The sequence below is a fragment of the Cygnus atratus genome, chromosome Z (genome assembly GCF_013377495.2).
Source record: "Cygnus atratus isolate AKBS03 ecotype Queensland, Australia chromosome Z, CAtr_DNAZoo_HiC_assembly, whole genome shotgun sequence".
In the NCBI taxonomy this organism is placed as follows: Eukaryota; Metazoa; Chordata; class Aves; order Anseriformes; family Anatidae; genus Cygnus; species Cygnus atratus.
In genome coordinates, this window is record NC_066396.1 from 37,334,576 (window position 1) to 37,361,193 (window position 26,618).

Below are 26,618 nucleotides of genomic sequence, written 5' to 3' on the forward strand. Positions count from 1 at the left end.
GAGAGAAAATGAAATAGTAGGCAAGGTGGAGATAAAATGTTTCCACTGTACAGTAAAGCTGTGTAGAGACCTGCATCAGCCGCTTGCTCAAAAGAAAACAACTGACAATGAATCACCTTATTTGACAGTGTTAGAAGTAGACAACCAATAGCTAGACCAAACCACAGATGTGTTCTTTCCATGACACTGATTCATGGTTCTTGTGTTCTTTCCATGACACTGACTCAGATTGGGAAAATACCCGTCTGGATGAAACACAATGAAATGCATGGAGGAGACCAACTCTTTATTAATATCTCTCCTTTCTAGATCTCTCTGATCTTTTTCTAATGTGAAGAAATGTTGTTTTTGATGCAACATTTCTGCGTAGATAAGCAATGACTAGAAATGTTCAATATTTTTTCTTTTTCTTTTTTCTTTTTTTTTTTTTTTTAACACTATATTAATTTTTAATTCAAGGCCATAGAGATCTAAGGATAGCCATTCTTTGAAGTGTTTGAGTCAAATAAAGGCATAGGAATTGGAAGAAAAATTGTATTTGATAGAAAAATAAATCTGGAAGGGACCATGAGTAAGATAGTCTCTCACTCCACTCAATAATCACCCCATCAGATGTTTTTTATCTGTTCTTAAGGACCTGTAGCGATGGAAATTCCCAAACATCCTCAAAGAGTCTACTTTAACTCTGTTATTCATTCCATTTGGAAGTCTCATTTTTTCTAAGGCCAATCTAATCTTCTTTTCGCCATTTTAAGTCCTCTTTACTGCACATAAATAGACCTGATCTCTTCCACTCTTCTTTATGATTGTGTTCCTCTTGGCCTCCCCATTCAGTCCCATGGGTCTCATTTGTCTGAGTTTCTATTTTAAATATATATGTACACACATGTATATACATATATATATATTATTTTTCTGTAGACTTCTGTTATTCCTCACTGTTATTCCTCACCTGATATATTGACCCACTTCTTTCTTTAAACATTGTGCCCCAAACGGAACCTATTATTCCAGCTGATGCCTTATGACTGTAAAGAGTGAAAGGATTATGTTGGTTACTTTTCTCTTTATTTACTGTGATCAGACAAGTAGATATTGAAACTCTGGTGGAAATTTTACTCTCTGTTGGAGGGTATGGTGTACCTACCATTTTAAGGTGTCACTTGCAAACCTGTCAAGATTCACTGTGGTGCACAAAGTTTCACTTAAAATGAATTAATTTACCTATCAAATGAGTTTTAATTTGCATGCTGGGTGATAAATTCACCATTAGCATGGCCTCATTGGGTAGTGTAACCCATTCAATTGTACTTTCTATAACTTATATAATAGGAATGACAAATACTGTACAGTGGACTTTTCATTTAATGCTTTCTTAACAAGAAATAGATGACTGCACTGGAATGCACTTGCAGATGTTTTATTAAAGGAAAATAATTTAAAAAATAGTACAAATCATCCTCATCAACAGCTTTTAATTTCAAACGCATTTTCCTTCCAATTACATTATTTTATTTCAGAAGAAAATAATAGTTTTCTCACTCTATAGATGAGCTAACCAAGAAAGAACTGATAATTTTGTGAAAGTATGGAAATAGCCAAGGTAGGACAAGAACTCATAATACAGTTTTACATTGTGTGTTTGATCTCTTAGTGTTGCATGTCTATGTAGAAAGAGAATTGAAAACAAGAAATGCTGTTAAATACGCGCTATACACACACATTTGATTCTTTCTAGTTTCCTTCAACTTACATTCACTAATGTGTAGAGAATCGATGTCCAGATAGCTGTTCTAAAACATAACCTATAAGTCTCCCAGTATAGGAACTCCCAGTTCCTTATCTTTTATAATTTTTATTTTTTTAAATATTATCTTTTAAACTCTTTTCTATGCAGATAAAGTAACTCCCAGTATTTTAGATAAGGAACACAGAAGTTATATTAAAATGTTATGCTCTTTGCAAGGAGATGAATTTCAGTCTGTGATCAAAGCAATATTTTTAGTCAGTACAATTGTATGTACTGATAAAAGTGTATTTTCACTCAGACTGCATGATCTTGATGTCCTCTTTCTAAAGTTCTTAGTAGTCCTCAGAGAAACAGAAAAGATTAAGAGGTCTCTTGCAACTTACCATCCCAGAATTTCCCAGTGGGTTGATAATTTCTTGGATTCAGGCACTGTCCATGAGACAGCAGGAAATCTTTTTTGCACCCAGTGCAGTTCTTGTAGCTATACCCAACACAGGTTTTGCAGCTCCTATGGCAAGGTTCACATTCTCTAAACATGTCATCATTGAAGAAGCCTTCTCCACACTCAGCCACACACGTGTCACCTGCAACAGAAACAGAATCTAGCATCATGGTGTCAACTGCTAATCATGACAAGAAGATACCTCACCAGTAGACCTCTCTGTCTCCAACAAGGAAGTTTAAGACAAACAAATAATATATAAGAATATCTGAAACTTTTTTTAGATATCTAAACTATGTTTTTAATGTGAACCCTAAATTCAGCTCAGCTGCATACACAATGCCCATAAACTCTTAAAACCAATCTGCACTGAAATTGGTCTCTCAGGTGGGTTTTCATCCATATCTTATATCCTGCAAATACATATCTTATGAAAGTCCAAATTTTTGAACAAAGTTCTCTGGTTAAATCCCAGTTTTTCTATTGGCCCTCTATAAAACCTAAGTCCAGAATTTCCTAAAAATGTAACATATATGCACATTTTGAGATTTGGCTGAATCTCCAGTTGCTGGTGAATATAAAGACAAACTCAGGTAAGCCTGATACAGCTTAAACGTCTGTATACTGTAGCAAAGCCCCTAGAAGTTGTTATACTATTTTTTGTGTGTGTGTGTGCTTTCTTCAATTTCAGTTAAAAGAAAAGTAGACCACCATATCACCTCAGGTTGTGACCACAGAGTTTTCCATGCATGTGATGCTTTTTAAGTCCTCTGTTGCACCCATGCAGTAGGCAATGCAAAAGAACACCTCAAGATTTCCTGTGGTTCCTATTTGGCACCATGTCTGAGCCAGACCTGCTTGATTCATGGCTTCCTAATAAAGTTAAGAGATTCTGAGTCTTGTGTGAATCTGATGTGAAACTTTGTGGTTTAACTAAGTTATGTTGAAAATGTTTAAGGCTCATTACTTTATGTGGACATTAAAGTCAAAGTAAAAATATGCCTAAAAACAGTAAGGAAATGTTTAAGTGTTTTTCTGTGAGATAAAAGCCTCTCCTGTCACACAGTCTGAATCAAATAGATTTTTTTTTTTAATTTGACCAAAAGTGTGGTAATTCATTAAAACAAAAAAAAACAAAACAAAACAAGAAAAAAATAATCTCCCAAGCCAGTGGATATTTAGTGCCAAATATTTGGAGTTTTTGAAACAAATGGCATCTTATTTTAAAGCAAAGGACCTGATTCTGCAAAGTGTTAAATCCCTCCAGCCTCTTCTGTTTGCCATAGGAAAGTTGTGAATTTGAGAATTTGAGTCCAGACTAAAAAGGAAAATGTCTAAGATACTTCCAGGTATATACCATATTTGTTACTTTGCTTACCTGAGAGATAAAAGCCTTCCTTACACAAGTCACACTTATCCTTGTCACAGCTCTCACAGTTGCTAGGACACTGTCTACACTGCAGCGAACTTTCATCTCTGTAGGTATTTTCTGGGCAGTATTTATAGCAACGCTGTTTATACCTATAAGATAAAGTAAACATAAATGGTAAATTTCTTTTGAGGTTAATGAGTTTGTTCTCTGTTTGTTTCTAGGTATAATGACAAAGCTCTTTTCTCACCCCAATGAACAGAAATTATTTGGATTATTTGAAGTACATTTGTGGTTAGCTCTTCAATTTTAATAAGTCATATTTCCTAATATCAGAATTCTTAAGTATAGCAAATTTGATTTTTTTTTTTTAAGTGTATACACAAAAATGAATGTTTGCTTAAATTACTATATTGTGGGTCAAAAGAGATGACCACTTGTGTAAATGTATATTCCAGTGCTACAGCTGACTGTCTTTTCAACAACATTTCTTCTGTCACAGTAATTTTTACAGAGATATCTCTTAATACTCTCTTTGAAAAGCAGTAGGATTCTTCCTTTCCCTCCATTTAAGTTAAACTTTTTTTTTTCTTTCCTTAACCTCCTTAAATTTTTAAGTGCCTGCTGAACTGCAAATACCAGAATTGGGCACAATATACTAAGAGCATACTAGTTCCAAACCCAGAGGCACTAATTAACTTGTATACATTTTCTGTTCAATATACCTCTCTTTATAAATGCAAAGATCAAATCAGTCCATAAGGTTTAAATGATCTTGATAGTGTATGATTGGCTGTTTTTTCACCATTTCCCAAGCTTTTTTCAAAGTTTCTGTTCTCAGATAGGCAATACTTAAAAGGAGTGGGACAACATAAACAGCACAGATTTATGTGGTTAAGCACACATTTTTGCATCAGAAAAAAATGTACAGGCATGAAGAGCTATACTCACATGTAGTAGTTCTGAATGCATGCTATGCAGATTCTTGGGTCATCTGAAATTAAAAATGTGAAATTATGTAAATAATATTCAGAGATAGAATGAGAATGTTAAAAGGCTGCATTGTGACACCATTTTTATGTTAAATTTTTTTACATTAAAATCACTATAGTCATAATTATAACATGATTTTCTCTGAATCTCTGCTTACATTTTTTGGAGGCAAGCTCCTCCACAAACAAGTTCTAGTTTTTTTGTTTTGTTTTGTTTGTTTGTTTTTCAGTGACTGGTTACTTTTGAGTCTTATTTTTGAGCACAAGTCACCTGGAAAGTGATGAGTAATTAAGAAACGCAGTTCTGAATAGCAGAATCTTCCCAGGAGCTCAAGTCGGACAAAAAGTCTAACTTGTAATACAAGGAGACAATGAAGTATCCAAATCTGTAGTTTCAACCTATTTGTTCATTTTTGGCATGTCTAAAAGCAAACTTTAAAAAAATATGTAAGCAATCATTTAATCTTAAAAGTTAGACCAACACTTCTCTATATAATGGGGAGGGCAAGGCTTTTTATTAAACTTTTTCATCACAAAATTAGTTTTTGCATTCAAAAACTTTGTTAAATGAACAAAAAAAGTGCTTTATAACTTCTTAAAACTGTTACAATGATGGGTATGGCTTTATGCCCACATGAAGGGAAGAGTATTTTCTGTAACCTTCCGCTATCTTCTGTTAGCTTTCAATTTCTTTTACCTTCTCAAGTATCCCAAGGGGAACAGAGTAGAAGGAAATGGAACAACCTGGCCAAATGTATTTATAAACTATGAAATGTCTATAAATTATTTTTGATATTAATAGTACTCACAAGGCAAAATTTTCACTGAGTCTGTTTGAATTTTGTATACAATAAATCACACTTTACACGTGTAAACTTATTAGGCAACTTGCATTTGGTTTTGTAAGTAGTTCTAGCAATTTATTTATGAGGTGTAAAGCTTTTCCCAGAAATGTTGCAGATCTGTGAAAATATTCTGTTTGCTGTTTAGAGCACAATCAGAAACAACGATCACATAATCTAGTGTTCTTTGGATTAGGTTTTATGTTAAAAGAGGAAATACTCTTAAAATACGAAAATATTTTCTGTGAAGTCCTCTGTTACTTCCAGATAAAATACTTTTGGTTTGTCCACGAGTTCTTTTTTTTTTTTTTATTTTTAATTGTAATTGAAGCCAACTGCATTTTAAGCTGGTTTAGGAACTAAGAGAAAATATCTAGAAATGAATGAGTAAAAATAGTTTGTTAAGATTTCAGACTAGGATGCATGTTGATAAGAGGGAAAAAAAAAAGGTATCACAAACATCTAGAAGGTGCCTAATCACTCTGAACCTTCTTGTACCCTGCTGCTCACATACAGGTGTAGGCAAAATTGCTGATAACAAATAACCTATTAGAAGGCCAAAAATATAGTAATAGCTAGTTTGCTGTATTTCACTTGGGAAAGCACTGAGTCTTTCTTCAAACCTAAGATTTTGGAGGAGGGCCGAATTCCTTAATAATTTTGAAAAATGAAAATCTCAGAAAGTTATAGAAGCAAAGCAAACATGATGAAAACTTTGTCTCATTTAAGTTTCCAGCAATAATGAAAAAAATATTTTTTGTTGACCTTTCTGATAACAAAACCAGGGGGACTCTGAAGTTTCTAGATTGTTTCTGAGTGAGTGGAAGTAATGTGTTACCCATGGGCCTCATATGCTACTCGGATGGTGAAGGAGCACTCATGGGGTGTTAATGCCAGTCTAACCATGGCAGGTATCAGGAATTTGTTTGCTTATTGCTGCTGATAGCTTTGTATAAAGTTACACATCTGTCCCTTTTCTGATTCCAGTACATAGTCAGGAGTTAAAATGGAATGAAGAAATTTTACAGTTTCTGATTTATTATCCAATAAACTTTTAAAACAGTGAAGGATTGCAGGGGGCATACATCTGGCTTTCTGATTAGAAACTGTGAACTTTCTGAAAATACTTATGTTTTAAGATATGTTTTTTCTCTGTCATTCAGAGTGCAATTGAGGTTACAGTGTCAAGGAACATTGTTCTTGTTATGTCTCTTACTCATGTCAAGACCAGCCCATAGTCTAATCTGGTATTTAAACACACAGCCATTGGGATTGTGAAGCCTAAATCCATTTGCATATTTGTCTACTATATTGTTTATCAGCCTTTACTGAACATTGCTCTTTCTCTTACAGACGTACCCACTAAATGGAAGCTCTACCACCTCTTATATATAGTCTTAGTTTTTGAGTTTAAACTGTTGAGGAATAATGCAACAGTTTAGAAAGGAATGCAATCAGGGAAGATATCTGAAAGCAAGCAGACAGAAAGCTAAATATTTAAGTATTCCTTCAATAGCAAATTTGATATTTAATACATGCTATGTTTCCAAAATCTTGGAAACAAATTTTAAGAATGAACTATCTAGGGAATTTTAAGGATATTACCATACAGTTCCTCAGCAGTGACTCCTTTAAAATCTGCCACAATCTGTTCTTGGACTAGCAGTAATAAATACCTGTTGGGGCTGAAGTCAGCTTGTTCATCCTATACTCACTTAGAGCTCACTTGCCCATAAAACAACTAGATTTCTGTGACATGAAATGGGTTGATTGATATATCGTGCTCTAAGAGATTTCTTGTCACGAGAACTGCTAATATTTTATCTACACACAATAGTTTCCATTTGCATTGATTTCCATTGTGTTGAGTCTCACCCACTTTTTGAATACAGAAACAAAATTAATCTTGATAGCACTGGAAACAGGATTCAACCAATTTTAAAATATATGGCCTCAGACACAACCAAAATCCTCTGTGACTTTCTGTTTTTATTGTAGCTTTCTTAGATAAGCAAAGATGATCTAGAGTTCATAGAAAAAGTAATTTTGTTCCTTTCCTTTTCTGTACTAAAGTGATCATCCTGTACCCTCCCTTGCAGCCCACTTTTCATAAGTACAATATATTTGTAGCAGAGCTCTGTTCTAATTTAGAAAAGGGACATGCAAAGACTAAATACTGGTCCAAGGACAAAGAGACTTACTTTTTCTTGAAGCTCTCTGGTTTGTACAGAATTAGTGGTACATTTTTTTTTTCCCCCCCTACTCCGTGAGGGAGTATGGGCATTAGTGTTACAAGCATTGCATTGCTGTGCTGGAAGGGCACTTTTGTTCTTTTGTTTGAATGTATAAGAACACTGCAGGTGATTTTTGTAGTATTACCTTAGAGGCTTAATGAAATATATACCACATAAATCCATAGTAAAAATGAGCTCCAGAGCATTTTGAAAATCCCTGTCACTGTTTCACTGTATCTCAGAGTTCACAATATTTAGACAGATCCTAATTCTGGAAACACTGTGTGGTTAGCCTACTGTACTTATGAGTTGGCCTTAATCAAAGTATCTTGTCCAGATCCAGATCTTGCAATGACTGGTATGCATATTTAACTTTATCTGCTGTGTACAATAAAGCTGTGAGTTGAAACTAAGTGCATGGGTATATTTTGCAGTATCTGTATTTAGATTGTAACTTTTATTTTAGCTTTCTGATTCATTTATGACCTTTTTTTTTTTTTTTTTTTTTTTTAATTAAATATTTTGAAGTATTTATTGGCTCAGCTATGAGCCTAGAATGTGCTGAATACACTTAACTCCTTTTGCACTCAGGAGAAGCTGAGGATATTCTGTGCCTGGGACTTGATGCCTGGTTTACCTTTCTTTTCCAGTTTAATTAAATGTAATGAATGAAAATGATTTTATATTACATTGTAGTTTTTCTTTAAGGGCCAGCCTGTAGTAATTGTTTAATTTCAGCAGTTACTGCTAGATTTTATTTGCCTTTTACATTCCTCTGAACAATAATTAACAATAATGTAAAAAAAAAAAAAGCAAACAAAACTATAAATGGTAATATATAACCAACAAGTGTAATTACATATTTTAACTACCTCTAGACCATTTTTGATTTAGTTTTATGGCTTCTCAATTAAAATAACTGAAATGTACAATCCAACCACAATGGGATTTGGACTAGACATAAGCCTAGATGAAAATTCCGATTTCACTAAGCCTTGCAAATACGGGAGATTTCTGTTCTGGAATCAATAACTGTGATTTGAATCTTCTACTTTGTGTGTGAAAACTTATTTTTTTGTCTTTTTTTTTTTTCCTGGCTTTTTTTTTCCCCAATTCTTTTTCTTTTTAGAAGTTTCATCAGTAAATTTGCTTTGTCTTCTTTCTTAATTATAACATATAATTCATTTCGACAAGTCATATTACCAGGAAGAGGAAGAAAGGTGAGAATGATAATTTTAACCATGGAGTAAGCTGAATTCTGTAGTCAGTGAGACTTAAATGGGAAAAAAAGTCATCAGTATTTGCTCTGGCCAAAAGCTATAACTTTGGTTTGATCAAGATGAATGAATTAAAAATATGTTCATTTTTAAGTGAAAGAAGGAAAAATATTTTTCATCTTCTTGTTTTCAAAACATCCCAATCCTTTTACAAAAATTACCTCTATTTATTTCTTTTGTAACTTTTATTGTTTAAAATTTAACCTACCTTTAGTTAGTAGAAAGATGAGGATAGTGAAAGCAGAAAATGTTTTGATTGCTATTCTTGTTGTAAAGCTGGTTAACTTTAAAAAAAATCATAAGCTCTAATCTCAATTATATTATTCTAAAAGAGAAATAATTTCATTTGCTGTTGCTGCATTTCATTGAAAAAATAAAAGGGAAGAGGCATATTGAGGATTTTAATATGCTATAGTTAAAATCAGTAATGACCTGCAGATAAGATGAAACGAAAGCAATTATATAATGCATTATGACATGCATTACATGAAATAGCTCCATGGTTTGTATGACGGAAGTTAAATGTTGAAAAATACATCAAAGTTTGTTTGTATGTTCATTAATAAATGCATTACATTTTGGGAGAGATTTCACTGAGGGAACATGATGTGAACCTTTAAGGAATAGAAAATTTAACAAACGAGTTTTAAAATGTGTATATCTGGTTGGAGTACTCTTGTCTGTAAACAGATGTAGTGGACCAATGCTGAGGTGAGATTTACACCTCAAATGAAGCTCCAAAACATGATAGCAACCAGAGAAATTGTTACTTACAGGGCTAAAAAGAAGAATGAGTGTTTCATTCATATTCCTATTAAAATTAAAAGTATGTGTACTTCAAGAGAAATGAAATCAAGACATAAGCAGTAGTATCTAACAATTAAGTGAGGGTGTTTGGTTTATTTTTCTTAGAGTTTATTCCGGCAGTCAGCTGATGTATTATCTTTTGCTCTTTTACTCTACTGACCATCTTCTCCATGTATGTAAATCCTGTGAATGTGAAGATTTAAAGCAATATAATAGCTATGTATTACAAAAAAATGACCTTTCTGTGTGTTGAGGTGCATTTTTGGAACAGACCAAGATGGTCACTTATCTTTGGATTGTTTCTTACTACACAGGTAATTCTTCTGTGTGAATAGCACTACCCGAAGAGTGCTGGAATGCAGATTGTGGGCCAGACATCCTAGCTTTGCACCACAGATATCAATGCAGGTTTTGCCACTAATTTGAACAGCTGGAGTCCACTGACCCCCTGATAAAAAAAAAAAAAAAAAGTATGCAGGCAGGAATCATAGAGGAAACATCTTCTCTGTATGGAGATAATCCTAATTTGCTCTGCTCCAGTCAATAAATTGTCCTTTAAACTCAATTCCTTATTTGAAAGGTCAAGGCATTCTGCAAATCCAAGTAATTGAAACAAGTACATATTGAGGTAGAGTTGCTTGAAATGGTTAGATTTTATTTTGTTTTGTTTTAATATATTTGTTCTGCAGTTATTCCAGCAGAATGATTCAGCAGCAAACAGTTCTTTACTGATTTGATTAACAAAGCTCCTGAATTTCAGATTGCTGAAGGACTAGCAATATATACTTTGTTTGTCTTTGTAATTTTAACAGTATGTTCATTGTTTCACCACTGGTTACAGAGCTACATGAACTTTTGATCTAACACCAATATTGTTCTTCCATGCTGTTATTACACACAGCTCTAAACTGAAATCTGGAGTATTAATACCTTAAAGAGCTAAACAGATTACAGACTTTACAAACGTAGTATAAGGAACATCATCTTAACATCAGAATAATGAGATGGTTCAGGAAAATTAATAGGTTCCTGAAGACTAGTTTTTTTAGCATTTGATAATCAGATATCACAATTCTGCTTTTCAGTCAGTGAAATAATCTTTTTCAAGGAATTTGGGGGGTGGGTTGTCAAAATTCAGTAACCAAGACAATGCTCTTACTATTTATAGAGGAATCATCTGTGCAACTAGTAAGAATCCAAGCAGGCTGCATGCCTGTGTTCACAAAGCTCATGGTTCAATCTTAATTTCTTCCATTGATTTCCAAGCCTGGATTTTGCCAAAGAAGTTTTGTTTTGTTTTCTGAGAAAAATAAAAATTTCAAAGACATTTTTTTTATACATTTATTTTTAATTCAAATGTCCCATATTTTTATTGTGCAAGGAATTACCTTCGACCTATACTTTGGGAAAGACAACATCTTTTAATGTAATGTTCTGCCTACACTGAAATCTCAGTACTGAAAATCAAAGAATTGTTCCAGATTGTTTGGACATCCTTTTTGCACAGATTGCATATTCTTACTCCAGAAACCTGTGGAAACGAGTCCTATTATCTGCAAATCTAAAGCCCATCCTGCAAGATTAACCTCTTGAGGAAGATTTACTCTGAGATAAGAAAGAATCCTTATCATAATTTTCTCTGGTATTTTGAAATCCATGGTCTATTCATCATCAGGGAAGGCTTGAAGATATGAAGTTTTCCTCTGTGCTACTTATGTTGCTATGGTAACCAGATCACTTTTCACTCATTAATCATGAGCACAACTGCCAGAATCCCAATCTGTACCTGTGAATTTGAGTCTATTCACTGTCTCTTCAGTGTCACTTTAACTGTCTCATATGTTCTTTAAATCTCCTCCAGATACCTTTTCTCTCACTCACAGTACCTTACACATCTTACTTGGTATTATAGAACTTGTGGAACATTTACATGTCCTTCTGTCTGCCTCTCTGCCTTTAAAGATGTATATTTGTTCCCTTGTAGCCCAGGCCAAACAAAATAGTTAGGTTCTGGATGAACTTTGAGAGTTGCTGAGGCTTGACATTGTTTAACTGAAGAGTCACACTTGGGCCTAAATGCCTGTTTTATAGGCTTTTATTCTCAGGGTTGCTGCTTGTGTTTTCTTGTTGTTTATATTTTTGTAAGGTATGTCGTAAGGAGAAAAGTGTGATGGCTATTCTGAACATCCTTATCTGCACCACTGAAGACTCGCACTGAGAAACACTTTATTCTGTGTTAGCCTTTGAAAACAGTCCTGATGCAAAGGTTGCAAGAACCACTTTGTGCTGCTCTGCAGAAAACTGGAAGGGTCAGAAGGCAACAGAATACAAGGTGTTTTGTTACACAGAGATGAGGTAATCTCCAAGAAACCTTGAGAAGCATTCATATCATAACATGTTATACTTTCACAAGTCTGGTGAGGTGAGTGGAAGTGAATCAGCAAATAGTTGAGCAGGAATTGGATCAGGAATATGTGGCTCCATGGGAGGACAAAGTCCAAAAGGAAAACAAATTGGGTCAAAGCCTGACTTTTGCAGTCCCTCCTGAGAGGAAGAACTATCCTTCAGTTGATTGCTACGAATTTATCAATGATACACTTGAGCTCTCTGTCTGCAAATATTTAGCTCTGTAATAAACTAGGTGCTCGTATTTAGCATTATTGGTTAGTGCTGTGGTGGTTTCTGCTTCTGAAAAATACATAAACAAGTCAGTAGATATCACGGATCAAGGAAGTTCATAATTTTTCGTCTTCATAAGTACTCATTTTTTTGTGTCTATATATTATGCAGGTGCAAAAGGGCAAACACAATTTGTATCATTAGAGAGGAAAGTGGTTGAAAGAACACTCTGTTCCATGTGTTGTATATTAGAACACACTCTTCTATGTGTTGTATTTCAGGCACAGCACATAACAGCCAGGATTGTTATGTTCTTGAATTGTACTGACTCTGGAATTCCTTTAATATAATTACATTAAATGGCTCAAACTCTGCAGTTTTATCTTAGCACTTTTCTCTTGTCCTAAGTGGGCTTATAGCTGACTACTTTTTAAAGAAGGTAAGGTTGACTCTGAAGAAATTTCCTGATTCTCATTACAGTTTTAAGAGTTTGGAGAAGATATGGACAAGATTCTGAGGTGATCTTAATATGGGAGTGGGAGAACTTGTGCTGAAGGGTGGAGTGTAACTCCTGCAACAGCACATAGAAAACTATCCTCCCTTATGGCATTGCATCAGCAAAACTTTCCTTTTCAAATTATGACTCGGTTGAGGAAACTGGACTTAATTTTATAGAATTCATGGTGCTTTCTGGTGCCCACCAGAACACAAGTCATTTACATTTAGTCATGGATTGATGGTCAGGGCTGATGAAGACCTGAATTTCTCGTGGATCTCTCTGAATGAGAGGGAGCAATAGGTCCAGGTCCAGGTTCTGGACTACAGGTCCGGAAAGTAGGCTCAGTGTCTCAAACTAGGCTACCAGACCTGAGGTAGCAAAGCCATAAACATAATCTTGACAGTGTGGACTTGAAATTTGAATAAATTTCATACTTTCTGAGCCACTTTGTCCAATTCTGTGTTTACTTGTCCCCTTTAGACTTGACTTGTCGTTGGCTCTCACTTCTGATTTCAATGCCTGTGCAAGACTCTGTCTTTCAGATTTCATGGGATGTGATGTGTTTGAACACGCCAGTTGGGCTAGCAGGCAGCAGGCACAGTCAGATGTGTTCAGGAGCATGTGGGCAGAAGAAGGTAGGGAGGTGAGCCCTGCCATGCATAGCTATTTCTTTGGCACAGTGTACGAAGCCATAGGTCCTCTGGGGGTTAGTGAAATCTAAGGTAATTTTCTTGTAACATATTCCAGGACTTGACTGTCTGCAGACAGAATGGTGTCTGTCAGTTTTAGAGATTCTTTATCTCCTTAAAATATGATCGGCCTCAGAATTAATGAAGTGAATCAGAAAGAGAAGTATCCTCTGAATTTAAAAGAAAGCATCACCTGTATTTAAACTACCTTTACCTGATTTAGTAGTTCTGTCAGTCCCTATCTTCACTCTTAGACCTGCAGTGTAGATACTGTAAAGACTTATAGCCACACTGTAGTTTTGAAAACAAACTGGGTCCTAACTTGGAGGAAAACAAATGGATTTTACATTGATCCTTGAGGATCCCAGACAATATTACAAATACTGTTAATCTTTTACCTTAACATCCTCACTGCTGGTGAACACTGACCTGCAGCTTAACTTATATGGTGAGTTTTGCAGTCCTATTCAGAATGTCTGACGTGGGGTTTAAAGTATCAAATCAACATAAAAGTGATAGAAGTATGGTATCTATGTCCTAATCTGTCCATAGGGTTGCTGTTAATTGAGAAATTTCTCACACAATCTACCTCCATTATGTGGTCTGTTCTGCTGGCACCTGGCACCATGACAAAACAAGAGTAGATCTTATTTTTATGCACTTGCCTGAAAAAAGCCAGACAGCATTTTCCAAGACTGAAGGCAGTAGTTCAATCTTTTCCCTGGTGCAAGGTGAAAAAATATTTGGCCAAAAATTAATTGTCCTTCAGGCTACTGAAAGAAATCAGTTATCTTAATTAGCATATCTATCTCTACTTAAAACTAGATGTGTTTCTACAATAAAGAGGAAAAATCAACCTTTGTGATTTGTAGACAGTAAGTGAGTCACTGGCATTTTGTTCCTCCATTGACAATGTGATGATACCGTGGTCTGAGATTCCCTTTTTTAATTCATACGGTTTCTATAAGTGATCCTGCACTAAGCATAAACTGAAGAAGATAATATATTTTTTTTTCTCTTACAGTATGTATCAAACAATCTCAAAGCACTTCAGAAAGAGCAGGTGCCTGACCATTTTGTATTTTTTATTTTTTTGTGAAAGAATGGTCTTAAGACCTTTGCAGATACATAAGTATGCATGAAATGGATTTGTATTTGTATATGAATAATTACTTTTTGGTCTGTGAACTATATAATTTTGATTCCAATGGCTGTGATTATTACGTTTAGCTTCCTTTCTCTCTCTCTCTCCCTCTTTTTTAATAAAGCATTCCCCAGAGCATCCTGCTGCACTTCTAAAAGAAATGTTCATTGCATTGGAATGTTTTTCTACTACTGCTCTACAGTTCTTACTGAGATTAAATTCCTCAGTGCTGCTGAATGGAAGATAAGACAAAGTGAGACTTCAAAATCATGCAATATTCTCTTAATTTTAAGAAGACATTGTGCAGAAAGGCCATAAAGATGTGAAAATAAATGTATCACATACCATATTTCCTCAACTTGAAATTATACTAATTTTAATTATTTTTATGGCAGTGTAATTTCTTTACAGCTTTCAAAATAATCCATTTCTGTTTTCTAAGAGACAGGCAGTTCATCTGTTTCTTTTTACAGAAGTCTCTAAATATGTCAATTTTCTGATAAGACAAGAGAAAGCTATTACTGTCCTCATCTTATCTATGAATTGGTATTGGTATACCAGAAATCTTATTGACTATTAAGAGTAGAAACGAACAAATGGCATCTCTACCTGATTCATTTTAAGCTTGAAGTTTACAGGTCATGCTTTATTTCAGGAACACATGGTAATTTGCAAAATCTGTTTGGGATCTTTTATACCACTGCTGTGTTTCTGTTCCAAATAGAGCTAACATTAAACCAATGTATTTAAACTCTCAATAATATATGCATTGTAACTGCCAAGGAGTTTTCTTAACAGCACGCCCCTTACCAGGTTCTGGCATCCTAATACTTCTGACTTCACTAAGCACTGGAAGTTAACTCAGTCTTTGTTCTACTTGTATCCATTCTGTTGATCTTTGAAGCTTTTGAAAAACTGTTTTTAAAATTAGAACTCCGAGTGCAATAACCTGAGAGTAAATATGTAGTGGATATTATGACTGATGAATATTATGACTAATATTTAGGAGATGATTTACGGGAAGATCTTCTGAGGATAGAGCTAAGTTATTTAAATGAGTATAACTCCTTTCTCTGTACTCCAACGAAAGGTCTTGGAGTTTCCTGATGCAGACTTATTAAGTTCACAATCAAATAAAGTCAGTCCCTGAGTTACTGGTAATGCCTATTTTTAAGAGAGGTTGCTATTCACAGGGTGTTCCGCGCTAGCTCAAACCCAAGACTGGCAATAAATTGTTGCAGGAAAGATAAAACAGATTTTAAACCACAAGAGTCTTGAAGGCACCAAAAATATTAACATAGCCTAGGAGAGTACCATCTGATAACAGCAATGAAAATTGGTATTGGAATAGATTCTTTCCCTTTTCTTTTTTTCTCTCCATGACCAAGCACCCACCTGACATGAAGCTGGATACCACACCATACAAAAAGGACCACGGTGTAGTTGCAATCTTGCTAAAACTTGATCCTGCCACCTATTCATTCAGCAATATAGAAAGCTACAGGTATAGTAGAAAGGTAGAAAAGTAGGTATAGACAAAAGCATTAGGCTTGATTGCACTTTTACAAAATGGCTGGTCACCAGAGTTGTTAGTTTTATAGTATGACATATTAGAGCAGAAGTCTGGTAGAAAGAAGAAAGTAGTATGTGCTGCAAAGTTAATTAGTTAAATTAATACAAATCCTTATTCTTATTTATGCTGGTGATAGAATTTATAATTGGTGTTAAAAAATAAATACACTGGGAAAAATACAATTTAGCTGGTGAGAGAATACAGCAGTGGTTAATTGCTCACAGGCCAATGGCAAGAGAGGAAGGAGAAATTATTACTCCCTAACTGAAGAATAAGGAGAAAGGCTTGTGATGGGGCTACTTACCCAACTGGCAGTTCTGGCATCCTTCTGAACAAGGTATGCAATCTGCAGAGTCAGGATCTTCCACTTCACCTGTGTTTTGAAAGTCACTAGTTTAGGGTTAATCCTAGATAATAGAAAGCCAACATTTGAAGGCTCATAGAATTATACTTTATGCAAATCTCAAAAGGAGAAAGATACACAGCAATTTCTTTTCTCATTTGTTCTCGTGTAACCCCATTCAATTTGAGGACAATATTCCTATTTTGCATTAACACAACATTAGAAGAGAATCAGAGCTGGAGTTTAAGGAGTTCAGGTTCAGTTGTGATTGTGTATTTCATAACAGGAACCAAAATGCTCAACCACTTATCTGTAATGGATTAAATAGAATATTTGTTCTAATATATAGAATATAAGCACTGAAGGATGCTTACCTTTTCTGCAACTGTGTTCCTTACATACATTTTGGGTAAGGTAATATCCTCTGGAACATTTTTTGCAGTGTCTGGAGTCCAGGCAAACCTCACAGTGTCCAGAGCAGGGGACACAAGTGTGCTGTGAATGGTAGTGACCTGGAGGACAGCCCTCTTTGCACTCCCCTTTGTACAGAAAACGCTCCATCCCTCGTCTATCTGTGCCAGACAGGGAAAAGTCAGCAGCAGAGGACATTTTAGCAGAAGAAGCGGCATTATTAATCCTCCAGTGCTTCATCTGATGTGAATTAATATTGAATGCAGACTACAAGATTTGCTCAGTTTTACACTGCATGAGCGAAAATGTACAGAAGTTTCAGGATCTCTGATCTTCTAAACACCTGAAGATCTGTGATATAAAAATGTTATGCTAGTGAACCATCACTATCTATATCCATCAATCTAATCAAATAAGGACCACAAGATTTCCATTATTGGGTTCCAAATATTCCCTTACAGTGACCATAGAAGTACTTGTTGTGTGTTGTACAAATAGATGTAAAATCACCATTATGAAAGCAAAGTTTCCCACATCACCTTTCAAAAGGATCGGTATGTTTCCATAATAGATTAAAGTGTAATCCTCAACCTAGTCACAGCTAAACTATGGAAAAGTTTAGATTTGAATCTGAATAGCGAGTGTGCATCTGTTTGCTATCAGAGCAATAACATTCTATAGTGTATGGGAGCTGACTTCTCAATGAAACCCGTGGAAACTCCTATAACTCCATGTGCCATGTGCTGCAACATGGGTAATCCTCTAATGAGCTACCCTACAGTTTAAATTGCATACAGAATAGTGCTAAATGTATTTTATTACTTATCTGTAGAGCTCCCTAAACATTTGCTTATCATAATTTACTTCTGACGCTGCAGGGAAAGCAGCTGTGTTAGGGAATAATTGTTGCACCACAGAAGAAGAAACAATTCAGACTTTGTTCCTTTCCTTTTCATGTCTGAATCTTCACAGTGATCTTTGCTAGCTTTCTCAGGGTGTGACTCTTGTTGGTGTCTCCACTGCTTGATACAGAAATACAGAAATTTATATTGCTGTACACCGCAGGGAGAAACTTGAGCAAAAATTATACAAACTGCTTCCTCACATTGGGCCTAAAGCACAATTTGAAAACTTCATCTACTCAGTCACAGTTCCCAAAGTGAGAACACCAGTCTCATCAGTACGACTAATTAATGTGAGTTATGCCAGTGTTTTCTTGTAATTTGGACACTTATTACTAAACAAAGACTGGGCCGTTAAGGAATCGGACTGAACTGGAAGAAGCAGAAAAAAAGGAAGAAGGCTGCAAATTCATTGCAAATCATTAGAAAAAGCTCACAAAAATCATTTTTCTTGGATGAATTGAGAGTTAAATTCTAAATACTCATTTCCAAGATAATTTCACACCACTTACAGGCACTTGCATGTAATAGTTCTCAAGTTCTTCATGCATCAGGCATTAGAGGGGTGAGAGGGAATCATTTTTATGCTTCAGACACTGATGGAGCTTCACAAGAACAGGTGTTGCTTCTTGGAACAACCACATAGTTAACTACATAGGCTCAACCTAAACTTCATAAAAACGTGTCAAAAAGACAAGTTTCCATGTGTGTTAGTGGTTCTCTCTCTTCAGACCTCATTTGTCCATCTGTAGGGGCATGGTGGTGGAAGCTACCATGCTTGCTTCCTCGTCTTCCCCAAGGAGATGTTTTGGAGAGCCCCCTGGATTTCCTGCCTGTTTGTGCAGCAAGTTTGTTCCATTTCAGTGAAGCACACACTGTGTAGAGGTTGGTGGAGTTAGGCATGGTACTTTCTTTTCTAGAGGCTTTTGTGTGGATTTTCTGACTTTATTTTACTTGTTACTGTTTCTGTTTCTATTACCATAGCTCCTATTCAAAATACACAAAGGGGAACGCATAAAGATGCAAAGACAATGCAGACCCATGTTTTGTTACACTTTTAACAAAAGCAGTTGAGCTCCAAAACCCTTCAAGGTTAGAACACAGTTATGAGGCAGGTAAGTAGCAAAAGCACTGCTTGTTTTGCTGGCTCTAACAGGTCCTGAGAGCAGAGAAGAAAGGAAACTTGGATGCCAAGCGAGGGGGAAAAACTGCAAGAAGAAATCTCTCACCTGTTCCACAAGCGGTGCATTTGTTAGGTTCACTTCCACTGCAGTCCAGGCAGGTGTGATGGCACAAATGACATTGCCTTTTGAATTCAAACTTTCCTCTGGGGCATTGCATAACACAGCGACCATCATCAAAGAATCTTTTGAGGCACAGGGAGGCATAATTACAAATTCACCAATAACCTGTTCTTTAAATTTAGAATGTACTGACAAGAAAAACAAGATATACTTCCTTCACTCTATTGACAAGAGTCTTTGCACTCCACTCTTTCATTTCCCTGATCTTATTGATAGTATTTGTTGATTAGAATGTCAGCCATGCATAGAACCTGGACTTCAGAGATGAGTTGTATTATTTTCCCAGAAAAATCACCCTTTGGTCTTATACTTAAATTTCTTTCTACTACAGTCTCTGAAGTGGTCACCTAATGGAAAGCAAGACTAGGTCTTTCTCTGTGAAGCAATGGTCTATCTGTTAGTTCAAATGCTAGCTGTGAAAAATACTGTGGCTTCAGTGCAATGACTAAGTATATGCAGTCAAACACCTCTTTGAATGTTGGCCCTTAGGATCTGTCTTTTTAGACTTGCATATGTGCAAATACTTAGGAGTTTTGCTACTAAATGTTGTCCTGCTGCATAACAAAAAATCTGCTACAGAATCCTTATATGTAATGAAAATCTCTGGTCCATTTTCACCACTATTTAGTGTCTAATGATTTTCTTCTTTCTGGATGAAAAGGAGAAAAGCATCAATACAGATATGAATATTAAAAGAGTATAAGACAAGTTGGCTAGAGTTGGAACGTGTTTTCAATATTTAGAAAATTAGAGAGGAGAGATTGTAATCTCCCACTCTCAACAGTTTTTGTCCTTGATCAGTTTGGTTTATGAGGATTTAGGACTCAATTTCTAGAGAAGTTGAGCACAATTCAGGATCTTAGTACAGATTTCAAGACCATCAGGTTTTCTGTACAACTAGGGAACAATAGGTTTTCCACAACATGAAGATAGTGCATGCTTCCTTGCAGCCAGGCAGTGGTATTGAAAATGTCTGCAATATGCCTTCATAAATTTGAGTTGCTATGGTCATTGTCAGATTTATTCTGAAAGAAGGGGAGAAAAACATCTGCAAAGTTTAAAAACAATTTTTTCAAATTGTCTTTGAAACCGTTTCGAATTTACCATGACTGGAAATGTCTAGGCTTATGAAGTGTGGATATGGAAGAATATGCTATAATGCAAACAGCCTTCCTGAAGTGCATGCAGAACATTAATGTCTAAGCAAGCTTAGGAATTGGTTAAAAAGACTTGTGAGGCTGAAGTCAGGCTGCTGCACGGGAACAGGGAGAAGCTCGTAAGGGTGGATTCAGCAAAGATGTCTCTTTGCTCTGGAGTCTGACAGACTGTTCATAGAACACTATCCGTATTGCTGAAGACCAGTATTCATCTCTTCATGTGGACCACAGCCCACACTGTTTGGTTTCTGTGCAAATGGGACACTGTCAGAAACACTGGAGCCAGTGTTACTGTATTCTGTCACATGTGCTAGCTGTAATGATAGCTATCCTCACCAAAAAAAAAAAAAAAAAAAAAAAAGAGCACCTTTTATAGCACCTTTTAAGCACCTTTTATACTACATAATTTTTGTAAAACAAGTAGCCACATTTTGAATTTTCAAATAAGCAAATGAACTAGCAGTGATTTTATTATGAATTATTGTGACATCCCCTGCTGAATTTTCAGAGAGAACAGGGATTGATCACTGTTTTCATTTTCAGGGGATTTTCAGTAATTACCCCCCACCCCAAATCTTTTCATCCTTTTCAAAGAGGACAGGTGTTTCCCTGTAGGAAAGCAGGATTGCTGAATTTTAGTCTCTAATATCTAATGGCCACTCATTACTGTCTTCAACAGACACCATCTAAAGCTCTAAAGAGCTACAAGATTTAGGATCCTGTTTCAGTTCAGTTGGTCTATTTCAAGCACATAACAAATAATGTCCATTGGAAGAACTTATTATTTAGCTTTTGGTTGAAGTTTTCCATTATTATTATTTCTTTAATTGTGACTGTCCAATATTACTTTTTTCTAACAGCTTTTCGTAATGTTCAAAAAGAGGAGCACAGAGAGCTCTTGGAAACCTTAGATGAAAAACCTGAAAACCGATGGAGAATTATTTACTGGGGAGACAGCAGCACCCTTCCAAAAGATCACAGAAACTTCATTGCTCCAAACTTCTAGTGGCTTTGCATTATGGCATTGTAACTAGTTTGTTCAGCACCTTTGTTTTACATCTCAAAACGCATTGCTAGGAAGCACAAACAACCTAAGTTAATGCAATTGTGAATTGGAAAAATCCAGTTCTCTGTCCAAAATTCTGCCCAAAACCTGTGCTAATGCCATGTCCAACTTAATATGCATTAAATCCATACTGTTTCCTCAGCTATGAATTTGTCAGGACTCCACTGATCCTTGTGTGTCCTATGGTCTTAGCATAGATTTTTGCACTGTAAATTGTAGCATTGCTTGAGGATTGTTTTTCTGTGCCTTACAGGACCAGATTTTGATTTCATACTACTTAAATACCAGCTGGCTGCAATGTAAGGGAACCAGAGTTATTGGTGTGAGGACAGAGCTATTGACAGGACATGAGTTTAGAAACAATAGGCTCCTGGATTAGGTGCTAGGGCACCTAAACTTCAGCTTCTCTTCTGCAGTGATCTCCTGAGGAGAAACTTCGTTCTAGATCTGCTCACGCCTTGTGAGAGGTTAGAAAAATAAACTGCAGTTAGAAGCATATGTTCAGCTGTTACGAGCATCTCCACATTGTTGATTGCTAGCTTCAGTGTCCATATTCACTCCTGTGTCAAATTCCATTGCTGTGTAAAACTGCAGATTGCCTTGCTGTTTATCACCCTTGTGACTCCAACAGTTATGATTTTGAATAGATGACAATGAAAGAAATATTATTTCACATTAAAATATTTTTTTTCTGTAGCTGTGGGAATCATTTGTTCAAATGCTGAATGTCTGTGTAACAGTTTTGTTCACATACTTGTCCTCTCAGTTTCTCACACTGGTTTTGTTGTTTGCCATAATCTTCAATTTGTTTGCCATAATCATCACTTGTCTCTTCATTTGACTCTGCAAGATAGTGCTAAAGTGACATCTTTGTGTTGTGTGGTGCTAGGAAACACATACCTTGTGCTTGGGCAGCTGATGCAGTTGTTGGGCTCAGGTCCAGTGCACTTGTCACAGAATGTGTCACACAACTGACATCCTTGAGAATCATCGAGATATTCATCTAGTAGAAAAAAAAAAGATTGCTTATTTCACCTCAACATCTTACACTAAACAAACTAACATACAAAAACAAAGTGCCAATCCATGTTGGTAAACTCAATGAGTAAAAGGAATTAGACCTGGTTTGAATTATTGAAATGAGCACATTTCCTCAAGGTGTCAAGAAAAAAAATACTTGCTCCTTTGGTATACCAGGATATTCAGATTTAGAAGTTTGTAGTCCTAATTTATTTGCCTGCTTGTTTTTATTTTTATTTTTATTTTCCATATGAACCTGACAAGCGCTGATGTTTGGGTTGAGGCTATTACTTTTGCATCAATAATAATGATATGTAGGAGCATTCATTACCTAATTTCCCTTTCTGCAGGTGCAACGTATTCCTGATTACAAGCTTTAATATAAAGGGTTTACTCTCATGGCTGTGACTTGTGTTACGTGTGGAGAAAGACTTGAGTGAGCCTCCATAGGTCAGAGACATGTTAGTGCTCCCCAGACCTCTATCTGTAGCACGTTTGTCTCCCTCTCATGCTGCTACTGCAATAACCCACTTCTAAAAGGCCAAGGCTCTTCTTTAAACTGACTAAAAATTTGGTGACCAAGTGTCCACTTGTACTTGAGGAAGAATTATTGAGTGATTGTCTAAAATCTGAGATGTAGATATAAACACTTCATAATCATGAATACCATAATATTACTATGGAGCTGAAGTGCAAATTCTGCTGTTTATTTACTGAATATTCTTTGAAACACTGTCACAAACTGGTAAGCTATACTTTTCCTACCTCTCAGAGCTGAGATATTCATTTGGTAATTAACTTGAATACTAGATCTGTGTGCAACATAATGTGGGAACACTAAATGGTTTTATCAAGCAGTTTTGTGTTTTATGTCAGTGTTATGGGAAAATTTATTCTAATTGCATCTATATAGTTGATAGACCTGGCTGTTCCTTCATTCTTAAATAATGGAAGAAGTTTGACAGAGAGTCCTGTGTAATACATACACCTTGCAATTTCTCATACCTAGAAACCCTTTTCACTTGTGTTGCTGCTGGGAAATACAGTTTTGGCACACACAGTGAATTTTAGAAGTCAAAATACAAATATGTAGTGACTTGGTTTTGGCTCACGGTTGCAATGATTTTCTTGCATTGAAGAGCAAGAGCATTGTCTGAGCAAGTGCTGCTGGATTAAACAATGTAGGAATGAAACATTGCTTAAAAAAACCCTAATTATGCTCTCTGTCCCTTGTCTTTTCTATATCCATATTTATCTCTTTTAACGGAATTTATAATATTTGAAGTCCCTGGTATGAAATATAGGCTATATTATATATATAGTGTATATAGTGGTATAGTTATAGTGGTTATAGTGGTATAGGGAATGGTATAGCTACAAATGCAAAGCATGCTAAAACAGGAGTATCCAGCTAAACATGGGCCAAAGCTGAGGTACCCAAAGTGTAGGTACAGATGTAATTTTTATTTTGTAAAGGTTTGTATGTCTCCTGGAGAAAGGAAAAAGGTCAAAAATGAGCCATAGACCCATATGAATCAAGAAAATAGTGCTCCTCAGAGGCTGGTCTGGTGTTGTTTCTAATCAGCAAGAAATCCAGAGCTAGGAGAAAATGATCAGTCTCTTGATGAGATGAGAGAAACAGAAACTTTTGTATTTTTTTTATGTAAATTTGTGCATCAGACAAACATATAACTTTATTATTTCTGCTGATAATAGGAGCTACCCACACTGCAAATTTGGCTATCTGCTCCAGCTGAAAGGATAATGACACAATGTCAGAAAGAGACAGACAGCAGCAGAGGTCATGTACTATCACAGTACTGAGTATCTATAATCCTCATCTCTTAGAAAAAAAGCTGTGGCCTGCTGCCTAATAGATCTTTGGGCCATTGTTATTTTTTCTTAGTGTAGGCCTCTTTACAATTTCTGATTTGTATTCAGAGGGTGTAACATGGAATCCCATAATCTCAAATGTCTTTATGAGATTTTATAGTGTAATTTGATACTCATTACAACAGAAAAATTGCCAACTTCTGCAGTCTCAATTTCTTTCTTACTTGTTTTTTGCTAGACGATGCACAGCCATGAAAAATGCAGTATTTGGAAAGTCTTCTGCTTGCAGGTTTGGTGGCTTGGTGTTTTATACTACTGGCTTTACATAACTAGGAGATCTGTCCTTGCAACATTATTAAATATTTGCTTCTCTCATATTATTTTCCAATGTGTGTAATAAAAGCATTTTGTTTCTTCAGCTCTTACTACCTTCACTCTATTTCCCTGTATGCTTTTCCATGGGACCTGAGATACTAATTCACACACCCTGGCTATCCCCTTTCATAGCCTTCCCACAAGGTAAAAGTGCTGAGTTTTAAAAGGTTTCTGTTATTTCTTCGTTACTTCTTTCATTGGAAGTGCTGTAATTCATTTCAGCTGCCCTGGAATAGTGCCAGGAAGACCAGCTCTCTGCTGACTCTATTGTCTCAGTCGAAGCATTTCAAAGCATACAATTATAGGAACACGCATCAGAAATTGCTTACATATTAGGCCCTCTGAATTGCAAGTCACATCTAACGCTGTAGATCTGCCAATGAATGTTAACAGAATAGCCTTTTTTCCTTTTTTCTTTCTTTTATTTATTTTTTCCTTTTTTTTTTTTTTTTGGGTGGGGGGGGAGGAGGGTAGATATTCGAGGAGTTAAGACAGAAATGCAGCTTTAGAGAAGAATTTTAAACTATTCCACAGGGTCGTTTAACTGTTTGCCAGATTTCTTGTGGGCTAGATAATACCTCTTACCAAACCTTGACTCTCTTTTTTTCCTTTCTTCTATATTAAAATTCTTTATCTGCGCAGTGTACACAACTGGAGAATACCACTACCAAAGCATCCCAGCTCTGCCTTAATACAAGAAATACCAGTCAATTACTTCGGGTCTTCCTAGATTTAATTTTCACTTGTTTGTCATTTCTGTTACCTTGTCACCTTGCTTAAAAACATTTGTCACATTGTTTAAAAAATAAGTGAATGAAGCGTTAACATACATAATACCTCATAACTGGAAGACTTCTGTGTACAATTTCTTGTGTCCCTTAGCAATGTCTCTTCATCAGGGTCATGTCAAGCTGTAGGCTGTGCCTTTAACTTCATACAACAACCTATACTTAAAACAAGTTCCTATCTGTTGATAGGTGCATTTTAAAATGGGGCAAGAAAAATACCCATTAAAGAGGCAGAAAAAAATGAATTGCAGTAAACTCATCGAGTCAGGTTAATGGTGTAACAGCAAGCCAAAACCTGTCTCTTCTGAGTCCCAGACTAGAGCACTGTCACAGTTTCCAGGAAATTGCTATGTCTTCACATAAGCAGTATTAAGTACATGGCCCTTATCTTGATTCTGTTTCCCTCCTGATTTCCAAAATCTGCCATTTATTCACAGCACATGGTGTTTCAGTAGGCCAGTTGGATGAGGGTGTGAATATCCTTGTAAGCCAAGCCTGGAGTCACACAGAATTTTATATGCAGGTAGTCATAAATCAATTTTTCTCTTGTAGCCCCCATGAGATTTAGTCACTGAAAGTCAGGTACTAATTCCCCACCTTTCTTAATCAAAAAATCACTCCCTCTCATTTAAAAACATTCACAGGTTATCTTCTTTAGCATTACTAGCGACATTTTTGTGTAACCATCCAAAAAATGACCTTGTTTCCTCCTTTTGCTTGTTTACTTTCACAGAAACTTGTATATAGATTTTGTACTTGGGCTTCTGTATGCGATCTTACAGGTTACAAAAGTTTCACCCAGCTGATAAAGAAACACTCATCATAACTGTTTTTCACTGATCAACAATAAGAACCTAGAAAATTCAGTGTTAGGAAGAGTTCTGCTTTTCCCATATTCAGCCTTGACACATTTTCTTTTGGCTGGCAGGTGGGACTAGCTCCTTGAATTTTGCTAAAGAAAAGTTTATCCATGAAGCTTAAGTCCATGAGGAGCTTAGACTAACCTGTGTGTAACAAACCATTAAACTTCACCCTGAGGATTCCTCTTGGGGTTATCCATCAGCTTAGCCCAAAGACTTAGTGTTTGATAGATTACTGCTCCCTGAAAGGAATCTTGTCTTCACCTTGAAAATTTTTCGGCACAGAGATTGTGGGATTGCAGTATTTCCTACACTTTTCCCC

The 26,618-nt window shown here is 35.9% G+C and overlaps 1 protein-coding gene across 1 annotated transcript in view; it reads right to left on the minus strand.

Annotated features, from left to right (window-relative positions):
* PCSK5 (proprotein convertase subtilisin/kexin type 5) overlaps positions 1 to 26,618 on the minus strand; it is a 251,843-nt gene that overhangs the window by 22,420 nt on the left and 202,805 nt on the right. Inside the window, exons 21-27 of the mRNA XM_035558486.2 lie at positions 22,321 to 22,423; positions 19,123 to 19,259; positions 16,955 to 17,152; positions 16,542 to 16,610; positions 4,513 to 4,555; positions 3,571 to 3,713; positions 2,134 to 2,334 (exon numbers count right to left, since the gene is read on the minus strand). Coding sequence (XP_035414379.1) covers positions 2,134 to 2,334; positions 3,571 to 3,713; positions 4,513 to 4,555; positions 16,542 to 16,610; positions 16,955 to 17,152; positions 19,123 to 19,259; positions 22,321 to 22,423 — 894 coding nt within the window. The remainder of the gene's footprint in view (positions 1 to 2,133; positions 2,335 to 3,570; positions 3,714 to 4,512; positions 4,556 to 16,541; positions 16,611 to 16,954; positions 17,153 to 19,122; positions 19,260 to 22,320; positions 22,424 to 26,618) is intronic.